Source organism: Pagrus major, chromosome 20 (genome assembly GCF_040436345.1).
Source record: "Pagrus major chromosome 20, Pma_NU_1.0".
In the NCBI taxonomy this organism is placed as follows: Eukaryota; Metazoa; Chordata; class Actinopteri; order Spariformes; family Sparidae; genus Pagrus; species Pagrus major.
This window is the reverse complement of record NC_133234.1, coordinates 22,932,286-22,949,654: the sequence shown is the minus strand read 5'-3', so window position 1 is coordinate 22,949,654 and position 17,369 is coordinate 22,932,286. Positions and strand designations below refer to the sequence as shown.

At 42.1% G+C, this 17,369-nt stretch overlaps 1 protein-coding gene across 1 annotated transcript in view; it reads right to left on the bottom strand.

Annotated features, from left to right (window-relative positions):
• Nucleotides 1-17,369, bottom strand: part of thrab (thyroid hormone receptor alpha b) — a 154,167-nt gene continuing 136,798 nt past the window's right edge. Inside the window, exons 9-11 of the mRNA XM_073489288.1 lie at nt 12,192-12,338; nt 9,361-9,619; nt 1-8,398 (exon numbers count right to left, since the gene is read on the bottom strand). Coding sequence (XP_073345389.1) covers nt 8,148-8,398; nt 9,361-9,619; nt 12,192-12,338 — 657 coding nt within the window. The 3' untranslated portion in view covers nt 1-8,147. The remainder of the gene's footprint in view (nt 8,399-9,360; nt 9,620-12,191; nt 12,339-17,369) is intronic.

Below are 17,369 nucleotides of genomic sequence, written 5' to 3'. Positions count from 1 at the left end.
TAAGGTTCATCATCATTTATTAGAAAATGTTCTTTTACCTGAGAGAATCCTTCAATAGCTTCCTTTACCCAGTCACAAGAAGTGGTCTGTGCTTGTGTGTGTGTGTGTGTATGTGTGTGTGTGTGTGTGTTTGGAGCGGGCCGAGCCGATGCTCTCACAGGTGGGCGCGTTTTTAAAAAGCAATCATGAGATTATTGTTTTTCCCCACAAATGTATAAATAAGATCCGATGAGGCGAGAAATACGCCAAAAGGTTCACTCACTCGCTTATTGCACTTCATTAAAAAATAATTGTAAACTTTATAATCGGTCATTTAACGTCTTTGTGCCTAAAGGCTGGGACTCTATTTATTTTTCGGGCTCGACTCATTTAAAAAACATTAAACGTTGGAAAAATTTAAATTAAATGTTGGAAAAAGGCTTGGGTGCAATTTAAATCTTTTATTTTGAAACACCAAAGATTCTTCCACTTAACGTGGCTTGGGTCGGGGCCGTTCAAAGTGCATTTTTAGTTAAGTGCTTAAGTACAATTGATGGTCAGGTCAGGTCGGGTCGGGTTGGAGATGTTCTCGGTGGGGTGATGCAGATTTTTTAAAAATCCTTTCCTCACATCTCACAAGCAGAGGTAATGGGTTAAGTAAACTTGCTTATGCGATGTGCGTCCCCACTGACGGACATCAACCAACCAGAATACTCTTTAACGTTACATTAACTTGGTCGCAGGGTAGAAAAAATTAAAGCTTCACACACATGTAGCAGAGGGATTGAATTTAGGGGCTCGTATAAATCTTGGAATTTGAGGCTCTGTGGCCTCAACCCACCGAATGATGAGAGCATCGCACCCAAACTACCAAACAACACACATATACATCGACACACACACACACACACACACACACACACACACACACACACACACCACTTTCCGAGCAGTTTACAAAAAACAGCACATCTCGTAGAATCCTTATTCTCCACAACATCCCCAGTACCCCTCCTACTTGTTCTCTGAGACCTGGGCTACTGTGAACAGTTACCGACCCTGAGGACCAGCCGGTGAGCCGGGCTAAAGGCCTGACCCTCGCCCACACAAGAGTAGCAAAGGGTCTCCAGGTCACGTCAAGAACCTCTGAGCCGAATTTGATTTCAGAAGCAAGAACCTGCTCGTTTGTTGTTGCGTCGAGCTCGTCTTTCGAAGGGAGCTGGAGGGAAATTGCATAGACATCTTGCTACTTGCATGTCTTCACAAACTCTACATTTGGCATAGGGGGGGACCAAACACAACCATAAAAACCATAAAACATCACAGACAATCTCCACCCTTGTCCAATGTGTCAACATGTGAGAATAAACCCAGGATAATATTATAGGAGGGATGGGCTCGGAAGCCCCCGCAAAGCCAGCCCTGAAACCCTCGCTTTGCTTGTTGTGGTCTATAAAATGCAATTTGCTTGAGTTAGGGGTGTCATTATAGACCCCAAATTACTTTCAGCTTCTAAGCAGTCAGAGCTGAAAATAAATATGGTGCTCAGTTCAAACTCTCATAATCATCTAAGACTCCATTTACACTTCAATACATGTAGTCTTGGGTGGATCAGATAGCTGCTGGACCTCAAAAAGTCAAGTTCAAATGCATCCAAGACGCTTTCAAGTTGTTTTTGAAATCAGGTTACGTAACTCGGTCAGTCAGTTATCACTGCCTCTATCCATGAGTTTCCTGGGCACGTCAATGCGGAGGTTACTGTGGAAACCATTATGGGCAGTACTTATACATACTTAAATACTTAATAGCGGTGCTCGTCAGAACTAGTGTAAGTAACAAAATTTTGTAATAACTGTCGGACTGGCGGCACTTTCAAGGTTGTAGAAGCATTAGCTAGGTGCGCTAAGCAGTAATAATAGTGTTAGTAGTACACACGATAGAGTCGCTAACCTTGATCTTCATGAATGATTGATACAGAATACCGATCGCTCTATGAACGAGGATTAGCGTCCTGTAACCGTGGAAAACGCCACTTCTGGTCAAGTGACGGGGCGCAAGGTATCATAGCGGCTAGGAATAAGGTCGATAGCTTCGCCGCCTGCACAAACGATAGCTAAAGTTATGCTGAAATGTTGCATTGTTAGCTAACTAGGTGTTTTTGCTAACTGTTATATATTGTAACCAAACTGCGAGCGTATAGGCGTTCTTCTTCCCCGGTTCGGTTCTGCTGTCTGGCTCATGGACTCACATTTTTGCGGCTTAGTGTAAACAAAGAATCTTAAAATCACATCTGGATTTTATCTGGATACAAGACACCTGAAAGTGTAAATGGAGCCTTTGTTGTAAACTGGTTCAGGTTTCTACTCGATTATTTTTCTTGATTATATTAAATCAGAATCTTAGCTTGCGAGGATTTTTAGGCTGGCTTCTGGGGTGGTGGACAAATGGGGGAATCCATTTTGGACTTTTTCCAACTATAATGTGGGTGTGCTGCAGCCAAGTTAGCCGACAATCAAGCCTCATAATAACTTGCTTATGTTTCTATTCGTTTCTCCCTCCCCCACCTCCCACTTAATCCAACAAGACAAACCCACGCTGCCTTCCTAATCTTCAGCCACTGTGGCTGCTGGCAACACTCACACCGATAGTTTGGAATAAACTGAACGCCGTTCCATAGATGAACACACACACACGCACAACAATAGGCATTCATGTGTAGCGTGTCCTGTTGTGAGAGTATGAGGGGTACGAATCTATCTCTTTGCAAACAAAGAAGAGGCACAGGGTTTATGATTAATGTCACGGGGCACTTGAATATGGATCGGCATGCACATGTGAGAGAGTGCACACATACAAATGTACGAAGCATTACACATTACTCTTTTTTTTTCCTCTTACATGACAGTGAGGGATGGAGCGGTTAAAATTTACTCTGTTGCGATAAATCTCGAGTGTCGTATGTTTTTTTTGTATTTACATCCTTGGTTATGGCCAAAATAAAAATGTAAATGAAATGAAAATAAAAACAGAAAAAACATAGAAAAATACGTAACATAGTATTGCACCTTGCAGACGGGCAATATATATTCTCAGTTTTGTTGGTTTGTTTGTAACGTCTATGTGACACCACTATCCTTTCTGCTGGTGTGTGGAAGTTAGGTTGTGGGTGCCGGGCTCAGGTCCAGCCCCCTCCTGTCAGCTACATTCAATACCATAAAACACTCAGCCATTACAAAAGTCTTAATCCCTCAGTCTCTGGGCCATTCACATTTTGAGTTTACCGTCTTATAAACTGTGCCTTTAAGTTGGAGAAGTGCTCACATTAGCAGATGATCTCTAACATCTCACGTTCGCGTTGCATCTCCCATCAATCCGAGAAACCAAATCGATAAGATAGAGAGCACAAAAGCTTGAGGGAAAGAGTCCTTTTGTAACTTCTACTGATGCGTACACACAAGCACATATTATCTTAACATATACATTTTTTTTTTTTAAATCTATATATGCATCTCTGAACTTTCACATGTGCCTGCAAAATATGACTCCTCCCAAGTTCCTTTGAGTTTTGTGTTGTGTGAGGTATGACAAGATTGTTTCAGTTTTTTTTTTCTTTTCTCTTTTTTTTCTTCTGTATTTTCAGTTTCTGTTGCATTATTTTTCCTGTTTAGGTTTTTTTTTTTTCTCCAAAGTTGTATTTTCATTAAAAAAAGAAACAAAATATAAAAAAAGAAATTCCTGTTTTGTTGGTTTTTGTAAATACCTCCTGATAAAAGGGGGGGGGGGGGACGGACAGCTGGACAGACACACAGACAAACAGATCAGTTGGCTTATCAACACAAACTATAGATGTGAAAAAGAAGTGAAATATTTTTCTATGTTACACTGCACGCATGGTCAAAAAGTGACTACAGCTGTTTTTTTTTCCTTTTTTTTTACACAGAGCAGTTTAAGCTTCAAAAAACAAACAGAAAAAAAATAAGAAAACAATAATAAAATGAAAAAAAAAAAAAATCTCCAATCATTTTTGTTCAGGAGTCTTTTTTTTCTTTTTAAAAGTCATCTCTTTTCATTTTTGTTTTATGGATTTATAATCATTTCATATATCTTTTTTTTTCTTAATCTAAATCAGACTCAGAAGGTAAAGCAGCATTATAACCCCTTCTGTCAAACACACATACCCAGTCAGCTCACGAGAACAAAGGACATCAATAAGGTTTTTTTTCTCTTTTTCAGTTCTTTTACAAAGACGTGTTGGAACTCCAAACCTGCATCTCTGGAATAAGGGATCTCTTTTTCCTCGATCCTTTGGAGGTGGTTATCCTTTTTGGAGGGAGCTGAAGGGGGGACATTTGGGGTTGTCAGCTGGCATGGGAGCGGGGTGGGCAAATATGGGGTTGTTTTTGGGAACCGAAGGGGAGACCGTACATATTCCCGACATCGCCGTCTCCCCTTCCCCCCGAGTGTTCGTTAACATCGTCTCTACAACCGGCCATATCACCCTCTCTCGCCCATGTCAATGATGGCAGTGAGGGTTTGAGGCCCTCAGCTTTTTGTTTCCTGTCCCATGCGTTCTTCTTCTCTCACATCCTCACATCCTCGCGCTCAAAGTCTCTCGTTCGCGACGCTGCTGCTGCTTTTTTTTTGCCGTTCACATTCATCCGGTGGCGCCTCTGTAAAGGGCAGTTATGGCCAGCCTTGTCTGACAAGGGAGAGGCCTGGATCCCGTTTGATTTGTCAATGATTCTGGGTCAAACTAGGGGTGGAGGGAGTCCCACTCGGCGGCGAGTGGGCACGATAGCTAGGGTAGAGAGGGAGAGAGGGTGATGATGGAAGGGAGGGCTCTGGATTTGAAATGTCACAGGGCTACTATAGGAAGGATGATGGGAAAATGAGTTCCTAAAAGAAGAATGGTTAAGTGCAACACAGCCCTCCTACCCTCCTACGCAGGGCTCTCTCTCCACCCCTGGTCGGGTCGGGTCGGTTACGGGGGCGAGGGTCATGTGCTGTTGGTCTAATACTGACAAGGGGACAGGTTTGGGACTGAGCCCACTGCGGCTGCCAGCCTCTGTTACACAGAGCAGCCAAATACTCCCAAACTGCTCTGTTTTACACGGAGCAGCAGGGACGTTAATTAATCCAACAAGGGGTGTAGGTTAAACTTTAATGATTAGGGGCTGAAGGGAGGACTGCTACAGTAGTGCAAAAACTCCACTCTAACACCAGCCTGGCTGGGTGGGGGGCTGTTTTTAATGGTGACGGGGTACAATTCAGTCAGAGCTAGGCTCATTGTGGTAGGGTAGGGTAAGGCAGGGCAGGTGATGGATCTCTGGAAGTGGGGGATGATGTTTGTGGAGGGGAGTCAGACCAGACTCCGCCATTGTGCCCGAACATGGCGTTCCAGTTCCTCTCTCCTCCCTCCGATCGGCATCGCTCCAGACGTTGAAGAAAGCGAGGCTCGGCCATCCGTGACGATTCCCCGTGATCCCTGCCACGCGTTACTCTGCTTAGGTACTTCTGAGGGGTGCAGATTACCCTTCCTGTACAAGTGCCCAGTATGAACTACTGCTTGGCATTGAATATAAAATAGATTTTTCTTAGTCTCTCTTTATCTTCCATTCTCTTCTCGTAAGAGTGGTAAACCCAGTTAGATTTGGCTTGGCCCCCAGAATTGGAATGAACAGAGCGGGCTTTATGATCAAATCTACATTCTTGAATGGTCATTTGGCTAGTACACTACGATATCTGCCATGGATATCTGTGGTGAGATATTACTGCAATAGTGGTGAGCATTGGTAAAGTGAGTGACGCTTAAAGAGCTTTTGAGTTGCCTCATTTCAGGTCGAGAACATTCCACCTTTTTTACGTCTAATGCACTGTCCATGCACGAGAGAAAGCTTATTTCATCGGGATTACTGATCAAGATCCAGTGGCAGTCATCGTAAATGTACTGTGGAAGATCGCCATGATGCAGAGGGAAAACTGCCCTTTCTGTGCATGCTAATTCAGCGGACGTGGCCACCACTGGCTCTCAGTTATCCTCCGGTATCTATCCTCCTGGCGCATGCTGCGATGGGCGTTAGCTGGGCTGCACATCCACACTGTCCTTTCGTCGCTTCTGTGAGTCGATTTTCTGTTTTGACAGAAACTGGTAAATCCAAATTTGAAAAAGATGACACTTGGTCCCATATAACAAAAAGAGATAACCCGAATGTAATGGGTACCATTCCCTGGAGTAGGTGACACGTTCCAGGGGGATGGCTGGCCCTCCTGTCTTCAGTGGTATTTCATTTCAACCAAGTGATAGCACTGAGGGTGTGTGTGTGTTGTATGCCGTGAGTGTTTTGTCTTTTCCATGACTACAAGTGTGCACCTATAGGCAAAAAAATTATGCACAGTTGTGTGTTAATCTACACATGCGCCAACTTGAATGGTGTATGTCTGTGTGTAGGCTGTGGGCAGCTGCCCTGTGTCCACAGAGGTGAGGTAGTGCCTGACACCACAGGGGCAGTATTGCTGCCCCAGCCTGGGGGTGTGTCCACTTTGAGGTAAATGGTAGCCTTCTTGGCATTTGCCTGCTCTCAGTGACTGCCCATGGTAAAAAAAGGCAAATGTGTATGGAAGCCTGGAGGGGCCACACTGAGCTGAGTCCGTGAGGAGTGGACTCTGAACAAACCCTGCAGGTTAGGGCTGTATATCATATACAGTAAAATGAGGCATTCACGTTACTTTGAGGTGATGTGTGTTTTCATGTTTATGTGTTTGTGTGTGTGTGTGTGTGTGTGTGAGAGACACAGATATAGAGAGAAAGTGTGTGTGTGTGTGTGTGTGTGTGTGTGTAAGATGAGCTTTGCCGTCTTGCTGCTGGTTGCTGCTATTCAAAGCCTCCTTACAGGCTGCATGTGGGAGATTTACTTCCGACTCTTGGCTCTGGATCTACAATCCACCTATTAAATCTTATCCCCTCTCTCTATCTCTGCTCCTCCCCTCTCTCCCTATTCCAAGTAACTCTCCCCCTTTCTCTCCTCTCCTCCCTTCTTTCTTTCTTTCTTTCTTTCACCTCCTCAATGCAGTAACTCCTTGGAGAGAGAGAGGGACTTAATTGTCATTCACAAGACAGTAGGCTGCTGGCACAAGCAGCACGGGCAATGACAAGGCAAGTCTGCTCATATGTGTGTGTGTGTGTGTGTGTGCGTGTGTGTGTGTATTTTTGCATGTGCACTGTATGTCACAGGAGCCGGTCCAATGACACAAATGAAGGTAGATATGGAGCCATGGTCTGCACGTTTTTTTTTTTTCCGAAGGTAGACAACACAATTTCATAAAACTGGAGTAGCCTTGTATAAATATAGCACCGGTTTCACTGGGATCTAAGAGGAAGGAGCTTCATAAACAGCTGTAACGGCTCAGATTGAGTTGAGGAATTGATAATGAACTAGGTCTGGTAGCTCCGCTTTACGACCGCGAGCCAGTATACACCAGAGAAATGCCTAAAGCATCTGCTGAATATATCAACGCGCAGTGTTTTGCTGATTGTGTGTGCCTGCATGACTGTGAGCAATAATATGTCACTGATGACCGTGTTTTCTGAATCTCTGCCTGAAGAGTGATTCAGAAATAATACTGAGAGGTGCTGGCCAGCGTGACAGCTGGAAAACATGGGCTTCAAAATGTGTAAATCTGTTCCCCCAGAACGGGGGAAACGGACCCCTGCAAAGAACGCCGCTCTGAAGAACTGAGGTGGAACAGGCTGTGGCTCAGTGTGTGTGTGTCTGTGTGTGTGTGTGTGTGTGTACGTGTGTGTTGTGTGTATCTGTGTACGTGTCTTGGCAAATGGCTACAACTCTTACTAGATAAGACATCATGCTCAGACAGAAGGGCCCCCACACGGATTTTAAAACAGGGGTAAGTAAAAGGAGGAGAAAGAGGTGGAGGAGAGGGTGTTCAAAAAACAAAATCCTCTGTTTGCTTGACTCTCCTGTTGCTGGTGTGTTGTTTCTGTGATCGCTGCTTCCAGTTTTGAAACCACATACTGTAAATGTGATGTCGGAGAAATGCAGATTCCTGCCGAGAGGACTCTCCCTCCATCCTTCCCCTATAAAAACGATGGCCCTTCCCATCTCCCAGTTTGCCCCAACTTCCACTTCCTTTTGCATGGTGGCAACTGTGTTTCACACCTCCTGGTCCTCAAAGACCTCCAGGAAGAGCGGCGGGAAGAGTTCGTTGGGACACTCCACCTTCATGTGGAGGAAGCGGCTGGCGTGGCACGCCCCGATCATCCGCAGGTCTGTCACCTTCATCAGGAGCTTCGGCCAGAAGTGGGGAATGTTGTGCTTGCGGTAGTTGATGTAGTGCTCAAACGCCAGCAGGTAGGTCTCCTGGCACTTCTCGATCTTGTCCATGCAGGTCAGGCCAGAACGGTCTGGTGACGGGGAGGGTTGGTGAAGGGTGAGGAGGAGAGACGGGAAAAGGTGGAAGGAGGAAGACGATTGAAAAGTGAGTGCACAAGCAATCATCAACACACTGTAATTATGTCTAAATGTCAACATTCTGGCATGAAAATGTGACCTTCAGTCAGCTCAGTGAACTCTATCATGTGTTATTATGGACAATTACCATTGTGCATTACTGAGCGTGCTGGTGGTTTGGGCTTTGCTGAATTTTTAATTATCCCAAATGCTACATGAAATTCACTAATCAAGTCTGAATCCTTTTGGATACGTTATTATATACTTCTAATTAACAAACGCAACAATTAACAACGTTCTCTCAAAAGGCAGCGACAATCTCAGCGAAATGAAATCAGCGCTCTGCCAAATGAAGCAGGTTTTAAGTGCTGGTGCCACAGACCGTAAGAAAAATGCTGTCTTATCTCATACTTTCACAAACTTGATGTGATATTTTCCCTACTTTTTAAATAACCTGTAGATAACCTTTGAATTATCTCACTGCTTCTTTCGCAAGAACCCAGAATTACACACATCCTCTCGTTATTTCTGCCCTGTTATTTCAAAACCTTGAGCGTATTATGTGACATGCGTCCTAAAATCAAAATGTGTGAGAGTTTTTACAACGAGTGAAGGCTCTTTAATCAAATTTAGGATGAGCTTTAGATTTACTCCTTTCAACACAGGATATGTATGCAGACTTTTATCTTTGGGCCGTAATTACATTTTGATTCACAATAGCTTTACAATATATACTTTGCAAAGAAGCGGGTAATGACTAGGAATATGGACTGTGGTGGGTGTGTGTCTCTAAGGACAAAGAAGACTGAAAATTTACATTTACATTACATTAACTCCTGCACTACCAGTGTTATGAGCAGCACAGAAGTGAAGGCATGCAGTTTTTTACAAAAGAAGTTCTTAAATCAAGAACAACCTGAGCTCATGAGCAGCACGGCCTGCAGCAGCGCCACCTCCGTGTCGTCCAGGTTGAACTGTGCCAGGCTCTTGCCCAGATCGAAGATGGCGTCCGACACGACGCCCAGCCCGCCGTTCTTCAGCTGCTCGCGCTTCACGGCCATCTCCCCGTTGAGCGTCAGCGTCTCGCTCTCCGGGTCGTAGCGCATGGCGGCTCGGAGAGACATGATCTCCATGCAGCAGCCCTTTAACAGGATGATCTGGTCTTCACAAGGTAGCTGATGGGAAAAAAAGTGTTTCATGTTAATGCAGGGTTATTCTTTCTCTAAATAATTAGAAAAATTAACACAGTTTGGACGATGCAATAATTATTTTGCCAGAGCTGTAGGGAGGAGCAACTGTAGCGACGGAGCAGGCTACAGCAACTAGAGTATAGCGGAGCATGTCAGCAGCATCTGACACTCTAATAATAACTTTATTTGCACAGGACTCATATTGTTATTCAAAAACAATAAATATGACATAATAACAATAGAACCAAAAATCCATATTCCATATTTGGGGATATATATATAGATAAATATAGCAAATGCAAAAAAAACAAACTTATTTTCAGCATATTTTGGTTTCCCCAACTAGTAATTTGTAGAATCATGAGGTATATTTTGGTCCAAAGGTGGATAATATTTACATTTTTCCTTCTATCTTGCCATTCACTAGTAGATGTTTAGAGTTTAGAGTAGAGCAGATGACCAATTGTTTATCACAGTCATCATTTTAAAGAAAAATTAAGGAAAAATCATGAACCTGGCCAAATTTCCTTTCCAAAAAACAAAACAAACAAAAGAAACAGATGTGTCTATGAAACAAAAGGCAAAATAAAATCCTCCAGAGTGCTCACACAATTCCTCCAGAGAGAAAAACAAGATTTTTACACTTGACCTCACTTGAGATGGATGTTTAGCATCAGCTGATACTTTTTAAGTACTATGCATACAACTGTGGCCTTGTTGTTGTTTACGTGTTGCTAAGCCCACACTTGTTAGCGCTCGCCTCAGTTCACCGCACTGTAAACATCACACATGGCTGTTGATGCAATGCTCGGTAATGCAGCGACATGCAGAGGATCCAAAATTCCACCACCAAAAAGTCTTTTTTCAGGAACGGATACGTCCAACGAAAATAAACACAATCCCAAATCTTAAAGGATAATTCCACTTAATTACAAGCAGTCTGACTGTCTGACTGCTTGTTGTTGTTGGACATGATCGTTGTGTTGCCGTATTCTTTGCTCTCAACAATCAGGTTCGGTGATTGCCCCGAGATGTAAAAGACTGGAATTACGCTTTAAAGAGGGGGATTCAGTAAAACAAATGAAGGGAGGGAGGAATCAGAGGGAAAGTTATGAAGAAACAAAAGAGCCAGGGCGGGAGAGAAACATGAAGATGGATTGAAAAGAGGCGGACATGTTTTTCCACTGATGAACACAGATTATGACTAACACGCCCTTGATTTACATGGATATTAAGAATCTCCCGGTTGAAACCCATTTGATTAAATCTACAGACTCTGATCTGCCGAATTAAATCTCACCTTAATGTAAGCGTGTTTCTTAGTCCGCTGCTCTCGACTGCTGAGTAGATTAATTGGCATTCATTGGCTTGATTTGCCTTACCTGCAGGGTACGCTTAATTTTTAGTGGCTTGGTGAGTTTGTTTCCGTGCATTCATATCAGCAATTCACCCGCAGTGAACAGATCTCCCTGCACCTCTTTCATCAGATTAAAAAGGGCTGCTTTTCGCCATATGATCTATTGTAACGGGACTATAAGATAACACGTTAAACATGACTGATTATCACTGTCTGGAATGCTAAAATTTCCTTATCTGCCACTGTTTAGTTTCCTCATCTCTAAAATTAATAGAAAATCCAGCAGCAGTATGAGGAATCTATTCTAATTTACACTCATTTGAATACTATTATCCACCATTATAGTAATGATTGTCTGATAATAGAAACAATCTGAATGAATTTTACTGTTTTGTTACACATGCTGATTAAAAAAGTGACGACCTCTACTTTCTAAATTATCTGTGATTTATGGTTCTCAAAATCTGTAATGGATTACAGCTCGAGTTAGAAGTTAGACTCGTATCTCTATATACACACTGCAGCCGTCCCAAATAGACAGTAACTCTGCTACCCTGATAATTATCCAATCACACAAGGTCTCATTATGAGCACGCAGAGACAAGAAACATGATTACATGTTGCTAATTAAGGCGGGGCAGACAGGAGCAGAAGTGCTTCTGTGATTGTCGCCAGCAACAAAAGCTGCTTCTGGGTTTCATTTTCCGAGAGCCAGACGTACATCGTGAGCGCTGCAGCAAAATGTAAATGATCAGCGTGATAACCCGGGCCTTGTATTTTTCTTTTAAACAACAGGATGATTCAGAAACAGGGCTTCTGCAAGTTTAATTTAAGACTGCTACTCGAGTTGCATTTTAGTGATATTCCTGATGGTAAAGGTGCCCCGTGTGAGTTTTTGAAAACTAGAGGCGCTGTGGAGCAATTCTTTTTTTTAATAAGTAGGTTCCTGTTTTATGCTATTCTGCTTAAAGCCAGACTGAGGTTAACTTAATAATCCAATCAATTCAAATTAAGACCTGTCAAAATCATATTAAAGACATTTCAAGGCCGAAAATTCAGATTATTGCATAACTCCTGTTTCACATGTCTCTGTGGTCCTCCTCATTCAGATAAACTGATTATTCTCCTCGACAAATTCACAGGATGACAGAAGCTTGGCGACTCCCACTCTGAACCTGAAAACCATTAACCTCCACTCACCTCAGAGAACATGGGCAGTTTTTTGGCAAAGTCGACGACACGGGTGATGGCAGGAGTGATGATCTTGGTGAACTCGCTGAAGGCCTCCAGGTCCACCTTGTCTCCATCTGACGTGGGGGCAACCGGGGACTGGCCGATTTTGTCTGGCTACATGGGGACAGAGACGTGGGAGGCTGATTAGAGAACAGAGTCAAACCTGACGTTACACATGAGCAAAAGGAGTCCGATGTGAGGACGAGCTAAAGTATTTAAAGCTTTTATTTTTGTCAACAAATGCAAAAAAAAACAACAATGAACTGATTCCTTCACTGAGGGGTTTTAAGGGCATTATGTGGTTTATCATTTAAGTAACCTGGTGATTACTTCATCTTTGTTCTTAACTCCTAATGTTGCCTAGTCTGATGTTGCATCACACTTAAAGTCAGCGGTTGAAACATATTTCATACGTTATAAATGATTACCCTACAATCAATTGTTAAGGCAGCCGAGGTTCAAATAAAGAAATGTATTTAAATTTACATGCTGTTCCATAAAGATATTCAGTTTACTGTCATAGAGGAGTAAAGAAACCAAAGAATAACTACATTTAAGAAGCTGGAATCTGAGAAACAGATTAATTTAATAGGTGACAACTAATGAAATCAATTAATCATTGCAGTTGTAATTGTTGCTTTTGGTCTTTTCATGGGGTTTTGTGACGATAAGGAACATACAGATTATTTTACAGCCTCATCTTTTAATTTAACTTTAAGGCACATACTGTATACCATGGTAGAGTGGGAGAGGAGAGCATTGAGCTGAGCTGAAAATAGAAAAGTTGAGTGCGTTACACGATATGACAATAAATTATATCAGAACAAGTTACAGCTGAGTGTGTGTGTGTGTTCTTGAAGAGCACAAAAGAGTGAAACAAGATTAAAGGAGAATCGATAAGAGTGGTGTAGGGCTTAGAGTGAAATATAACAGAGGAAAGAAAAGAGTTTTTAACGGGTTTATAGCCTTTCTTCTCCTCTACAAAGCACTCGCTTGCCTTGGGAGACAAATTAAAACCAATTTATCTAGATAAAGTCGGCAGATTGTGCTCTGTGAAAGCAATGTCACCGGACGGATAGCGGTTGCGTTGAGGAGGACTGCAGTGTATGGGGGGGAAACTGTAATGTCAGTAATACATATGTTTACAGATTTGTTCGAATCGTGGCTCTGACTATGAAGAATATTGTTTCACGCTTCACTGGAATAAAGCGAGTGTCGAGGCCGAAGTCATTTATTCTGGCTGGGGCTTCGACGGTAAACGGGATGAGTTTAAAAGTATAGAAATAATCACCTCACACAAGGAGCCATCAATCATAATCCAGAGGGAGAGGGACTGCGTGAATCAGCGCAAACTTAATCATGATAATAACTTTGATGGACTGCAACTGGTGTCATGCAAGAGCCAAAACAAAGCCTCTCGGTTTCACTGGTGGAGGTCTCAGTGGCATTTTTCATTTCGGTGGTGAATAAATATCTCTCCGGAGAGACGCGGAGAGAGCATCTGAGGTTCAGAGCTGCTGAACGCACGCCACGCTCTGATATGAAGAAGAATGGAAACAAATTACAAGACAAAGGTTCAGCCGAGAGTCACAAGTGACAAATATCGTCTCTGAAGAGATAATACATAACATATCCGCTTTGAGACCTTTGTTATTTTGTTGGGTTGTATACCAACATCATCCCAAAACTTCTCCTTGAGTCACGCAGATAGATTTGTTTTCATCAGCAGGGTGTTTTAATTGTGTTTTGTTTAAAGCTACTACAACTGACTGATGTTTTGTTGATTTTGGAGGCCCCTGTGGACAGAAGTGGCAGTGTTTCCACCCTCAAAACCACAAAACATAATTTCAAAAATAACATTATGAAAAGAAAAATATACTCTACTGCTTCTTTTCAACTACTCACTGTAACTTTGCATGGGAAAATGTAAACACAGGCTCTTCCAGTCTGCGTGCAAGAAAAGCTAAACAGGAAAAAGTTAACTTTCTCGCTGACGGTCTCGTTTGCTTGCTGTATGTAGAGACTTTTTCATAACCAGTTAAAAACCCTCCTTGTAGTAGATTTAACTCAAACTATTTTGTCGGTAGACTGTAGTAAAAAACTGTTGACGGTGAAGTCTGTGGATCACCCAGATTAATGAAGACAGATTCTGCTGTTGATGTTTTTTAAAAATAAAATTTTCAAATGTCATTTTTCAGCGCAAACAAAAATCTACTGACCTCCACTGCACTGGTGTGGCTGCAGAAATGTCAAACAGACGTCTCACAACATGGACAAATAACTACAACTAACCGCACGAAAGTCATGTGACAATTTATTTTTCTTAATGTTGGAGAAATAACGATTTAAGTACAGTAATCTAAAATAAGTCATCTAAAAAAACTTGATGAGAAATGTAGTCTCAGTACTGTGAGTGTTGCTGGAGCTGTGACACTTCCACAGAGCAATTACAGAAATGTGTTTGTATGTGATTATGCTGTGCTCGGGTTTACTGGATATTCGTGAATGTTCTCCACATCTCGGGCCTGTGGCGGCTTCATATAGACTAACATGATTTTCTTGCAACTGTTAATGTTTGTTTACTAACTACATGGCCATCTGGGCAAAACCATCGAGGGAAAACACTTGGCTACAGTAAACAGGCAGAGCTGGAGGCTGGTTGGTAAGGGAGCCTGAATGTTGTGAGATAACACAAGGGTAAATATGGGATACGCTCTCCTAAAGAAACTCGTTTTCTGTAACGTATAGAAAAAGGAGAGCGCTCGGGATGTGTCCAAAAAGAGGCCCGACATATTTGGACTTTGACATGAACTCCTCGGTGCACACTGTGAATTGGCAGCTGTTAAAATCGAGAGGAGAAAAGAGGGGAAACTTTTTTTTCCTGCAGTCTCATCAGTTATGTGGAGAGCTTCAACTCCTGACCTTTTATCAGATGGATTAGTGCTGGAAAAGTTTGTTCCAGTGGAGCTGGAGAAGAAAAATGAGGTCCAATATGTTTTAATCTGGCTGATGGATGGTTTCACCACAGTGCTACGACTTCTACATGCATCATACTTTGTGATGAAGATACTTTTTTAGTTAATAAAGTTAAGTGTTTTAGCAGAAAAATATTGAAAGGGTTGTGGTGAAACTGCCCCGGAGTAAATTCAAGATGTGAAGAAAGTGAGACTCTTACTGTCCAATAACATAAAACACTACACAGTATTTATACTTTAATTGGGTATTTCCATTTTCTGCTGTACATTATACTTCTATTTCACTACATTTTATAGGCAAATGTTGGACTTTTTACTCCACTACATTTGTCTGATAACTTAAGTTAGCTGCATCAGGGCCAAAGTAGCTTACTTTTACACTTATTGATTGAAATCTTTGAAAAATACATACAATACAATAAAAAAAGGAATATCTTTCCCCCTTTTGCTTTTAATGGCAGCATCCACTCGACCTGGCATGGACTCCACAAGTTAGTGTAAAACCCACTGACTCATTTATAGCATGATAAGCTTCTTGGGATGTCACATCATCGTGGGATGATCAGGTATGGCAAAAACGGAGGACAGATTAATATCTTCTGAAATCCATTTACATTATTCTATCGTAGTATTTGGCATGCCCCTCTTTTGCTTTAATGACAGCATGGGATCAAGCTAGCATGGACTCCACAAGCTTGTGTTATCCCAGCATGATTTGACAATTGTACGGCACTTGAACACTGAGACGGTCAAGCATTCTTCGACATCACAAGAAACTTTGTGGAACATCATCAAATCATCTTGGGATGAGTCATCAGGCATGGCACCAACTTGTGGAGTCCATGCCAGGTCGAGTGCATGCCGTCATTAAAAAAAATATTTGTCTTTTGACTTGTGGTCTTCTTCTTTTACTTGTACTTCAGATACTTCAGAACACTTAATTTTAGATACTATGGGTAAAAGTAATATTTTTCCACAGTATTTTCACTTCTTCTCAGGCATGACTTCTGGATACTCTTTACAGCACTGAAATCATATACTGTGAAGTGATATCAGGCAGATTGATGGAGATATTGATCGATACTAATACATTAATGGCTACGTTTCAAGGTTGCTGAAATTTCTGGCTTCCAAACTCAACTTTAATGCCAAAACTCCCACACACACACACACACTCCGAGGACATTTGAGGATTTTTCCTACGGATTTATACGAATCATCTGGTGATAATATCTCTTAAATAAAATGTACAGAGCCGTGCGCTGCATAACAAGGTGATACGATCACCTCGTGACTTCAACACTAAAGGTATGCTGTGAAAAAAATGCTGATGTTTTTGAATGTCTGCGTTCAACCAAAACCATATGTCCTCCACGCACAGCTGAGGAGAACATTTCAGGCCAGCAAATGACTGTAGATAAAGTAAATGAGGTCACAACCTATTGAAAATAAGAGATATGTGCTGATTTGAAAGGTTGCCAGTGGAGTTTATGCTTCACTTGGCCTGGAAAACTAAGTAAAAAGACCCAGAGCGTAAGAAATATGGACTGACCTTTATGAGCAAGAACTAATGGATAGTTAAACAGCATCCTGGATATAAGTATGTATGAGTGAATTAATTTGGCAGTCATTCTTGATGATTTAGGCTAATTTATTCCATATGCACATGAAATGAAAGACCCTCCTCTTCTTTTGTCAGTTCATAAACAAAAATAAGTTTTATGTTCATAGTCTTATATCTTTCTGAATGTTGGTGATTACTATTATATTAGTCTGGGACTGTTGCATCAAACACGTGCTAATCACCATGGATTTAAATGTTTACCTTAATACAAATGATTAGAAACTACTTCACGACAGATGTGGAGACATTTACATACACACAGCTGTATGAACCAAATCGCTGTGTAAGCTGTTTCCAGATGCCTGACCGCAGCGCGTTAAGGAGAAGAACACTGTGTAACCGTAACTCTGACAGATGTGAGTGCTTCGTTGCATTCAGCCAAATACTACAATGGTTCAGGACGTGGGAGTGAAGCAGGTTTTCACTGCAAGTGTTGCTGTTTGATTTAGGGACTGTGAACAATCTAAACCACTGGGCTCTTGTTGTACCAAACAAACCAGAACGGTTGCTGATCGGGTGCATTTGTTCGTGGTCAATTAACAGCTT